This window comes from Trachinotus anak, unplaced genomic scaffold, assembly GCF_046630095.1.
Source record: "Trachinotus anak isolate AG129_WGS33_773 ecotype Australia unplaced genomic scaffold, CSIRO_AGI_Tana_v1 ptg000025l, whole genome shotgun sequence".
Taxonomy (NCBI): domain Eukaryota; kingdom Metazoa; phylum Chordata; class Actinopteri; order Carangiformes; family Carangidae; genus Trachinotus; species Trachinotus anak.
This window is the reverse complement of record NW_027273876.1, coordinates 11401662-11412860: the sequence shown is the minus strand read 5'-3', so window position 1 is coordinate 11412860 and position 11199 is coordinate 11401662. Positions and strand designations below refer to the sequence as shown.

The 11199-nt window shown below is 39.9% G+C and overlaps 2 protein-coding genes across 2 annotated transcripts; both read left to right on the top strand.

Annotated features, from left to right (window-relative positions):
- Positions 1 to 131: 131 nt before the first annotated feature.
- On the top strand, positions 132 to 2291 carry LOC139608771 (cytochrome c oxidase subunit NDUFA4-like). Its single transcript, XM_071462834.1, has 4 exons — positions 132 to 308; positions 1335 to 1423; positions 1599 to 1659; positions 1970 to 2291. Exons 1-4 carry the CDS (start codon positions 258 to 260, stop codon positions 2024 to 2026), a joined length of 258 nt encoding a protein of 85 aa, XP_071318935.1. The 5' UTR covers positions 132 to 257; the 3' UTR covers positions 2027 to 2291.
- A 1356-nt stretch (positions 2292 to 3647) lies between these two features.
- Positions 3648 to 9951, top strand: cenpt (centromere protein T). The gene is made up of 13 exons (XM_071463277.1): positions 3648 to 4007; positions 4301 to 4421; positions 4501 to 4645; positions 4732 to 4825; positions 4928 to 5064; positions 5198 to 5255; positions 5435 to 5571; positions 5932 to 6936; positions 7609 to 7929; positions 8025 to 8124; positions 8403 to 8573; positions 8762 to 8866; positions 9454 to 9951. The coding sequence occupies exons 1-13, from the start codon at positions 3922 to 3924 to the stop codon at positions 9581 to 9583; spliced, it is 2610 nt and encodes an 869-aa protein (XP_071319378.1). The 5' UTR covers positions 3648 to 3921; the 3' UTR covers positions 9584 to 9951.
- Positions 9952 to 11199: the final 1248 nt, after the last annotated feature.

Sequence of the window (11199 nt, the reverse complement as noted above, 5' to 3'; positions counted from 1 at the left end):
TCCCTTGAGGGCTGCACCTGCTGCCCCACACATGGCGAACGGTCCAGCGGGGTACAGATGTGCAGCTGCTGTCGTCTCGCTGCGGGATTGGCTGACAGCAGCGGAGGTGGTGTGCGCCACAGTGTGCGCTCAGGCCTGTAGGAAGCGGTGAGATCCTCCTCCTCCTCCTCCTCCGCAGCAGCAGCAGCAGCAGAGGCGCAGTTTGCCCGCACAGATATTCGCCTTCACGGACTCTGTCAGCGGGAGGATTGTCCGACATGTCGTCTATGTTGAGGCTCGTCGCCAAACAGCTCAAGAGCCACCCAGCTGTAAGTCCTGACCGCTGTATTTTTGCTGTAACTTGTGAACGACCCGGTGACATTGAAATGTGTCTTTCTCTGGCGCCCGTAGGACGCGCTGTGAAGGCGCGCTCCCGTTTCCCCTTATCTCCTTAATAAGCCTATTTTATATGTTACTAGCTATTAATGCACTGCAATGACACTGTTATTAAAAAAAAAAAAAAAAAAAAAAAAAAAAAGTCGTCCTGAATCCGTGCGACGATTGAGATGACAGGCAAAATGCAACATGTATATTACAGCCGCATATTCATCTGATGCCAAATTCCTCGACAGCTGTGCCCAGAGATTTCGGAATAAATGGATGATGGAGGACAATTTACAACAACACGACTCGCATAGATGCAGTTTTTATTTGATGATTCATCCCCGCATTCCTTTTTATTCTCCCTCCCGTAGCGGCATACAGCCAAGGATTGAGCCCTGCCGCCTTACAGCAGCTTCCTCTGGCAGCCGCCCGCAATCATGAGGCAGGGGACATTAATACATGAACACAGGAGGCAGTGGTGTGGTATGGTAATAGTTATGATAATGGTCGGAGGGAAAGATCTGGGGCAGACATGCGGGCTTCCCCTTGAGAGGACTATATATCCACAGCCATGCGTGCAGGTCGCTGCAGCACGTACTGTCCTGTATGGAGACCATACGGGACAGACCCAGTGCCAGGCCAATGCATGTGGAGTCTACTGTCTATCAGAGGGCGACGGGGTGAAAAGCAGTTATTAATAGAGCACTGGGTAGACATGTTTTTGTCCCCTGCTACACAGTGCGAACCTGCCTTAAGGTGAAACATTGTGGTGTCTTAAACTCATACACCATTGTCATTGTCACAATCTTATGACAGGCTGTTATGCTGTTCTGTATGTTATTCTCAAATCTCATGACAGCCTATGATTGTATACAGTGGTACAGCTTTCCCATTTAAGTGAGTGGGGAGTTGAGCTCGGGTTTGTTGTCTTGATGCAAGTAATTTCAGTGATTTTGTTCTTTGCCCACCAGCTGATCCCCCTTTTCGTCTTCATCGGTGGCGGGGTAACCATGAGCGCCACATACTTGTGTCGGCTGGCCCTGAAAAACCCTGATGTCTCGTAAGTACCAGTGAGACATCTGAGACAGTATGAATTGTTGTCCTCAGCGTATAGCTACCTTAAATGTTTGTTAAACCTCGCCGTATGTGTAGGTATGACATGTTGCATGAGGAACACCGCAAATCTCAAGGATACGTTGTCATACTAAAGAATTTTCTTCTTCTCTTGTCCCCAGATGGGACCGCAAGAACAACCCCGAGCCCTGGAACAAACTGGAGCACAATCAGCAGTACAAAGTAACAGCTTTCTGCACATTACACTTAAATTCTCCTCACACCAACTATAACACATGTTGATTATTTTGTTTTGTGCCGATATTTTTTTGTTTGTGTGGCAGCTTGGTTAGATTTATAGCACAGGCCTATTACTGTAAAGGACGAACCATATCTTTTCTGTTATCTTGCCTCAAAGTCCATGTTGCCTTCCTCATACTGATTGTGTACATTTGTGTCGTGTGTGTGTGTGTGTGTGTGTGTGTGTGTGTGTGTGTGTGTGTGTGTGTGTGTGTGTGTGTGTGTGTGTGTGTGTGTGTGTGTGTGTCTCCAGCTTTTCACAGTTAACATGGACTACTCCAAGCTGAAGAAGGACAGGCCTGATTTCTAAGTCGCCGCGTCTTTGTACCTCTGTCTCTGACGCTGTGAAAAGCCTTTGCACTTTTTGCCAAATATGAAATAAATCCATGACACTGAATGAAGGTTGTATCACAGTGCTTGCTACACTCATTCGGTTAGTTAATTTCCAGTGTGAAGGGGGGAAGGGATCATTCACTTTATCGATGACTGTATGAATAAAGCAGGCAACCACCTGTTTTACTAATTTATGAATTTATTTTTGACCATGTTGTATCATTAAAAACATTTCAATCACACCTCTCACCAGCATGTATATTTTTTGAATCCACAGTAATTTTGACACAAGACTAGAACACTTCAGAAACCACAGCTTCAGGGTTTATAGTACTTTTATATTAGTACTTTTTGGTGGCATGACATTTTGAGACCATTATTATAAGTTCAAGTGACATAAAAGGTGTTGGTCAAAATACGCTGTTGAATACCTGCTTGTCCACTAACTTTTGGTAGAAGTCCAGTAATAGTACAGAAATGCTGTGAAACTCACACAAGGACTGGAAGATGTAGTGAAACGCTGTTAAATTATTAGTCTATTTTCTTTAGTAAAATCATAATGAAATATTTTAAGATGTTACTCACAGAAAAGGAACAAGTTTCAACTTAGAGAGACAGATGTAAGAGGACCTCCTTGAGAAATAACAGTGAAATAGTGAAAGTTAGTAAATCAGTAACTTAGGACCAGGCAGTAGAGCAGGCTCTCTATGCAGTTAAACAGAAAATGAAGAGTTGAGGGAAATGCACTCATTTTTCATCATTTTTCATTCAGTTCTTTTTTAAAATATAAAACATTGGCCACATTAGGAAAGATTTCTCATTAACCACATCATAATCCCCTTTTTGTTTTCCAAACTGTAACATCCAGATAATACACTAAAACTACACAGCGAACTAGTCAACAACTAAAATGTTGAATATATTTAGCAAATGAAAAAACAAAATTAAGCGGTCAGCAGCCTTCTGAAACTGTACTGTTTATGAAAAAGGCTGCATCATAGACTTTTTGACTTATCTCGCTGCCTTGCTCTTCATACAGGCAACATTTTCCTTTAAACATAACAACATTTTTCCCATTATTGTTTCTATTGCTAAAATTTTGGGCTCAATAATTTTTTATTTCCAGTAGCTGTTGTTCCTTTTGTGGCCAGCAGAGTGTAGTGTTACACTAACAAACACAAAAATATTCTGGTGACAAATTATCCTGCAGGGACACCATGTTACAACTTCTATTTGACGAATATTATTATTATTTTCCTCTTGTAAGTTTTATGAACACTTATGAATATGCCTTTCAAAATAAATCTCGATCAGCACAAACCCATATAAACCCATCAGTCAATCGATGCAAAATATATAATATAATATAATATATAAATGACTAGAGCACTTGTTTTTAAAATGGTGGTCGATTTTGCCCACACCAACAAATAAAGAGGTAGAAAATTTACTTTAAAACAATATTTTCACACAATACAAAAAAATAAATAAATAAATTGAAAAAAATTAAATATATTTTTTATAAAACACTGAACCAGTTGGTGGCGGTGATGAGCTGCGGAGGAAAAACATCTTCTCGCGAGATTTCACTTAAAAATAACGCGGGACAGTCCGAGGTATGAAATCGTCGAGTCCGACAGCAGTAGAGAGACAACAGAGGTGAAATTACGTTTATCTAGCTAAAACCTGCGTTAAATCACACCGGCCTTGGTTCAGCTCCATTTGTTGGACGCAGCACTCTTCAGGGAAATCGCCTACTTTATAAAAAGCCGCAGTTTAACACGGTTAACGCCGCTGTTTTACTGCTCGTAAACGTTTGTTAGCTAACATCAGCTAACCAGCTGACTAACCGCTCAGCTGCTCTGCCTCTAAATGGATCATACTGAGGATTTATCTGCTCGGGTCCTGCTGAAAAATATCCTCAGCACCGAGCCGCCCAGGACTCCCATCACCCGCAGGTAGCACCTCTGTCTTTATTATTTTGTTCTGGAAGAGCAGTCAAATTAATGGTGTTTCAATTCTCGGCCTAGCTTGTAAGCAATAAGTGATTTACCTGTGTTGAATGTGTAACTGCAAAGCTTGAATTAAACCGATAGAAACTATGGAAACTATTTAAAAAGACTATAACCCAGCTGACACAGGGGGTGGAGAACTGTTACGTCAAGCTGCCACAGAAATTCCTGATTTTTTGATAGTTAAAAATGAGTCTTAATGACTTTGAACTCATGTTGAGCTTGGGTTTTGTCTTCAGTGCCTCTAAAGTACAGAGTACCAGCGGGACCCGGCGCAGCAATAGACTGAGCAAGAAAGATGCTGGAGCCCAAACCCCACAGGACATCCTGAGGCGCAGCTTGAAACACAAAATCCGTGAGGTGAGGAAGAAGAGCAGAGTATATGCTAATAATGGACATGTTAAGTCTCATAAAGCTGACCTATTTACCTTATTTCCAGAGTATAACCAGAAAATCCCTGCCCGCTACTACGAGGAGGACTGCCTCAGCCGTGCTCAGAAAGGTTTACACTCCCGCCCCAGCCTCATTGCTGTTTGATGATGGAGACACACCGAGACACATACTCAGGAACATCCTGCGGACAGGTATGTGCCTGTGCCAGACTTTCCTCACACATCATGCTGCAACTGTTTGTTGTCCTTTTAAGCATGTCCTTTATCATGTGATTCAGAGCCTGTGAGGTCCCCCGTGGTTCATGAGAAAGTTGCGTCAGAGGAGCCACAGCTCCCTTCAGCCAACTCAAGCATTACCAGCAAGCGTTCAAGGTGAGCTGTGTGTATTATACAGTCTTTTCACACTTGCATTAATGTTAATAGTGCATGATGCTAATGTTAAATATTACAAGTTTGTATTTTCTTGACTTTCAGTATTGAGCTCTCGGGGCTGGATCTGCCTGATTTAACTATTGGCAATGCAGTAAGCACTGCAAAGGGACTAAGCAGAAAGAGACCCCGTCGGAGCCTTAATGTGACAGCTTTTGAAAAACGACTTAAAGACAGAAACGGTAAGGTTTAAGCCACTACTGATAGCTTCCAATTAATTGAACGAGATTGTATTATAAGATTCTATGAATGTTTTGTTCAGCGAACTTCGACCACAAGTTTTATTGATTAGCTAATAGATGCTTATGTTTACAGATGTTGAAGAGGAAGATGAAGAATCAATATCTGACCACTCATCGCTTTCTTTGTCAAGGTAAACAGCATAAAAAAGCTAAAATGTCATGTAGTATTTTCAACATATAAAAGGTTGACTCTGATTAGGCATCATCTGATCTGCAGTGAGTGACCTTATAAAGTAAATCTATCTCTGCGATTTCACAACAATTAGATAGCTGTTAACAATGTGAATGAGTTTTACAATCTGTTTTACAGTTCCACTTCTCTGAGTCTAAAAACACCCTTTGTGGATGTTCGGACTGAGAAAAAGGGCCTGGAGAGAAAAGTTTTTAACCGTCGAAAAATCACAGAGGAAGAATTTGGAGCTGCTGTAATTCGACGGCAGATGGAAGGTGATCATAGTGATTAAAATACTCGAAGTACTGGACCATATGTATGACAAATTGACAAGAGCTCTGGCTATTCTGTAAAGTGTCTATATGCTGAGACTAACCAGCAGCAATGTAAGCTTATGTTATAAAACGAGGAAAGATGAGCTAATACCAGCACAACTGTAACAGATGATTGTGTTTTTACTTATATCTGACAAATTAATTCATTGTACCTGTACAAATTATACATTTTTTTCACTGATTGATTAATTAACAGTTTCAACACCAGGCTACTTAAGTAAGTTATAAGCAGCTACTCTGTTCAGTGTCATTGTTAATGCTCTTATTTACTTCATGGTTATCTCCCCTCCTGTCACCCAGGAGTGAGCAGCTTTGCACCAGTGGAGCAACATCTCAGTGAGACTGCCTACTCTGAAGGCTTCACCCTGGGCCTAGGTGAACTCAGTGAACCTGATATCACGACTGACATTGTCAACTGTAACACGGCCCTCTACACCCAGCCTGATGCCATGACCTCCAACTTTTTCAATGTTGCAACGCAGGACAAACCCACTGTGATGGCCTCCCAGCTTCAGAGACAGATGGGAGACATGACACACATGGAAGCGGAGCAGAGTAAGCTGGGAAAAGAGAGGTCAATGTATGCATTTCCAACTGAGGAGGAGGTTATGGCAGGACCTCAGAATGAAGAATGTTACTTTGAGTTACACTTAGAGAAAGATGAGGATTCAGTTGAAAATCAAAAGGAGGAATGGAAGAGTACAGTCAATGATCACCCTGAATCTCAGCCTGGTGTAAGCCAAGATACAGCTGAGTCTGAGGAAGAGGAGAACAGCGTGGAAACTCAAACAGAAGAGGAAGGTGCAGCTGATACTCACAGCAAAGGGGATGTTGCAAGCAGGTCTCAGTCTGAGGAAGAAGATGTTGTACCTGACTCCCAAATCGAAGAAGAAGAAGGTGGAATTGATTCCCAGCCTGAGGAGGATGTTGCTGCCAGGTCTCAGTCTGAGGATGAGGAGGTTACACCAGCCTCTCAAACTGAAGAAGAGGAGGAAGGTGCAGCCGAATCGCAAACCGCGGAAGAGGAAGAAGAAGGTGCAATTGATTCTCAGTCTCAGGAAGATACCAGGTCTCAGTCTGAGGAAGAGGGGGTTGCAGAGGAAGATCAAAGTGATCAAGAAGATCCTGCAGCTAGTTCTCAATCTGAGGAAGACGGGGATGTTGATGATGGGAAGCAAGAGGTGGTAGAGGGTGAGCAGACATCAGAACAGCTGGAACATGACTTAGAACACATCAGTCGAAGGGCTCATCGCTCTGAGGGCGGACTCATTATGCCTGTTACAGAAGCAGACGCCACAGAGGCAGGTAAGATCAAAAAATATAATCTCTTACTGTGGATAATAGGCAATATGCAACTAACAATTGTTGTTATTTTTTTTCAGTTTCCTTCATTATTATTTTCGATTGATGGTGAAGAAATGTCCATCACAGGTTCCCAGAGCCGAAGCTAATATCTTCAAATAGCTATTTTTCTTCCAACCAACAGCCTAAAACCCAAACATACACAATTCACAATGATGAGACAGACAAAACAACCTCACAAACCAGGAAATATTTGGCATTTTGGCTCAAGAATCTGTTAAAGAATTAATCGATTATCAAAACTGTTCACGACTAATTCTTGATTGTTAGACATTGATTCACCAATCACTTCATAAATAGTATTGATAATACTATCTTTTCATTGTCAACTTACTATAATGACGTACAACGTGTACATAATATATTTTTTGCTTGTACTGCCAGAAAAAATACAAAGTAAGTGCTGGATTATGGTGAATAAAATATGCATAAGATGTAGAAACTGTTTATATCGATATTTATCATAATATTGTCTAGAATATCATGTCTAGTTGTCTGGTTGCTAATAAAAATGTTGGACTGTATGATCATTATGAGTTATAAATATTTCCTGGTTTAAACTATCTGAAATGTATGTCAAGATATTTTAAAGTGAGTTTTTTCTTTTGCATATAGGACGATCTGAGGGCAAGTCCACAGCTAACAGTGCTACGCATCTACATAACACCTTTGAAGTAGGAAGCCATGAGAGCAGCCAGCCTCATGCTGGGATGCCTGAGTTGGCTGAGTCTTCAACCCAAGGACGGGAAGATGCTTCTTGTACAGAGGCTGAGCCTGATGCCGATAAAGAGAACTCCTTTCATCTCCTGGAAATGACGCATGATATCGAAGACAGCGGCCACTTGCATAATGCTTCACCTGAAGAAGCTGCTGCTCAGGACCCTGCTGAACAGGAAGAAGAGTCGGAGAATGAGGAAGATGGTGAAGAGAGTGAGGGTCAGTCTCTTTTTTTTTGTGTGTGTGTGTGTAAGTGTGTATTTGTATGTGTGTGATTTGTTTTAAACAAATGTTTTGTTTTCTAAACTCTTCAGAGTTCCCCTGCAAGACTCCAGCATTTGTCAGAGAAAAAAGGATCTTTTCTCACCTGGATCCTCTGGCCTCACCTTCTGTTCTTAAGAATATTCAAGCCAGGCAAGTTGAACTTCCTGACTGATCCAACTAGTCCCTTCATTAGAAAAACTTGCAGCATTTTTACATTATAACAGCACATATTAAAATGGTCCCATGCTGATAAAATATTGCCCAACTGGTGCAGAATGTCAGATGTCAAATACAGTTTTCAAAAAAGGAAATATTAACTTGTGTGTTTCTCTGAAGGTCACTATAATGTCGATTTGAATATGCTGATTTTATTAATATTATTTTATGTTATTGACAAGTTCTTCCAATTTCTGTTGTACCATCAATAGTACAAGTGAGGCTTCACCTCCAGCTAAACCGAAGCAGGTGCAGAGGAAGAGAGGTCAGAGACGGCCAGCTAAGAGAGAAGCGGGCCTTCCTAAGAGCTACCTTATGGGTGTGTTCAAGCACTTTGCCAAAACAAAGGTCTCTGCCGACGTTTACCCTGTCTTAAAAGAAATGTAAGTAACTATGACAACAGATTTTCAGTTTAAAAAGAGTTGAATTGCAAGACAGTGTTTTGAGCTACTTGTAACTTAAAAGCACTGCAATCATTTCAAAGCCAGTTAGCATTGTTGATATCTTTATCGATGTAATTTGGTGAATATGTCACTGTTGAGTTAACTAGTACACGTCATCGTTTTAACAGAATGGATAAATTCTTTGATCGGCTGGCGGACGACTTGGAGACATATGCAGTTCATGCAAAGAGAAAAACCATAGACGTTGAGGATGCTGAACTTCTGTTGAAAAGGTCAGTGTGTGTCAGTTGCGTGCTCCAGTGCGCATGTCTGTGGTTTTAGGACAAGATTAATGACTTTTTGTGATCAAAAATTTTTAATGTGACAGTAAACTCATCCCTAAAAAAAATTTGACCCATAGATTTGACCCATTTTTACTATGGATTAGAGCATCTGTAAAATAAAATGCCCATTAAAAACCATGAGTCTAACAGTCACTTTCGGATCCACTTGTATGCTTGTTAGATCCTAAACACGGTCCTGAGACATGACGTATACATCGCATCATTTGACAATGAGAAAGGGCAAGAAAAACAGCTGTAACGCTGTCAGACATACAGAATTGTAGCACAACAGGCAAAAAGCACTGCCATACTACGATTATACTGACCTCTAGATGGTAAGCTTGAGCTCCATGCTTAGTCTGAAGCAAAAGATGTGACTTTGACAGGTCAGCATAAAGAAGGAAGCATTAATTTTGAAATATCCATCTAATATACAACACTAATCTTTGAGAGCACATATCTTGACAACAATATGTGTTTAAAAAAACACAGTTTTCTTCCATTTAGCTTGACTGGTGTGTTTTTGTACTCTGCAGGCAGGGTTATGTGAATGACAAGGTGCCGGTGGAAGTGCTCATTGAAAAATATCTTCGCATGGAGCAGCGCAAGCTCCTGATCCCTATTGCAACCAGTGGAAATGTTGTTATCCCTAAAAAGCGGAGGTGAATGTTTTATGTACAGCTACATTTTTTTTTTTTGGTTTCATCTCTTAGACAGCTATGTATTTTTCTTACACTGCATTTCACTTGTCTCCATTTGTAATGCTATTAATCAGAATATAAAGATTTCTGTAAATTTGTAAATATTTGTTAAGATGTTCTTTCCCCAAAATTCAATTTTGTATATGATGTGTATCTTTCTTTCTATCATTATTTCTGATTTTTGCTTTATTACCTGATTAGTACAAGTATGTGTCAGTTTCTTCATTTATCTTTTTTTTCTCCATAAACCATATTTTCTGACAGTATGACACAAAAGAGGGTGCACAGACTAATAAAATTAATAAACGTTGAAATAAAGTGCATAGTTTCATATTTCTGTGCTTCATTCATAACCACTGATGAACTGACCTTTAACTGTCAGTCATAGGATGGAAATGTGGAAGTATTTAAAATGTACATTTATAGACTGGCCATACAGAATATTGATAAAAATATGGTGTAGGTACAGTGTGTTATGAGAACGATGAAAAAGAAAGTAAAGCTTTTTGCAGAGGGATTTGTGAGGGAAGTCTTGGTGCAGGTCATATTGTCCAGTGCTTCCCCTGTGTCCTCTAGATAGAGCAAATTCATTTTAAGTAACTTAATATCTTATTGCAGTCAGTCCAACTGATATATGGGAACAACTGCAGCTGTATCAATGGAAAACTTCACCAAACACAGTAGTAAACATTTGAAGTTTGTTCGCGCAGTTTGTCACAAGAAAGACCTTGGTTCTTGCACATCAGGGATAAAGATGTATTAAAGACACATTCAAGGTGAGCTGATGGATCCAGAGATTAATTCCATTCACATCTTAATTAAATTCAACCTTTAAGGGTCGATATCCGTTAATCTTGGCACGCTGTGTTAATAATCTTGGCATTGGGCAATAGCTCATCTACTCTGCTGATTAAATTAAGATAAATAGGTTTTCAGTGGTGGTAAAATTAAATCGAGGCAGTGCGTCCATGTGAATGACTGAACAAGACAGAGCTATAACTAGTTATTATTTAACCTCTTACAAAGAGGCAAAGAGATTTTTGTGTTTAATTTGCAGGACTATCCATATAAAATAAACCATAGATAGATAGTTTGGTTTAGAGCAGTGCTAGGCAAATCAAATCTGGCACTCTAACAGAAATATTTAATATAAGTTTGACTTTGATAGTTTGCATCAAAACTTACATGAATTCTCATCAATGTACTGTAGGTAACATACTATATATGCAAGTCTTGCATGGATCCCAATAAATATGACCTGGTCACATTATAATACACATCTAATAGTTTGCATCTCAAACACAAAAAGTAATCCATTTTGAATCTAATTTATTTACTCACTTATTTATTTGTCAAATGAGTATTAGTATGGTTAGTATGGTATGGCTCTCATGCTAACTGAGGATATTACATCTGCATTCAAATATGATCCTTAACCTATATGAAATAAAATACTCAACAAAATCCCATTAAAACTGGTCCATGATCGCACCTTATTGCCGACCCTTCTAAAACATAGCACAATATATTGTAATTTTTCATTATTTATTTATTTATTTGTCACAATCCTGTCATCATGGA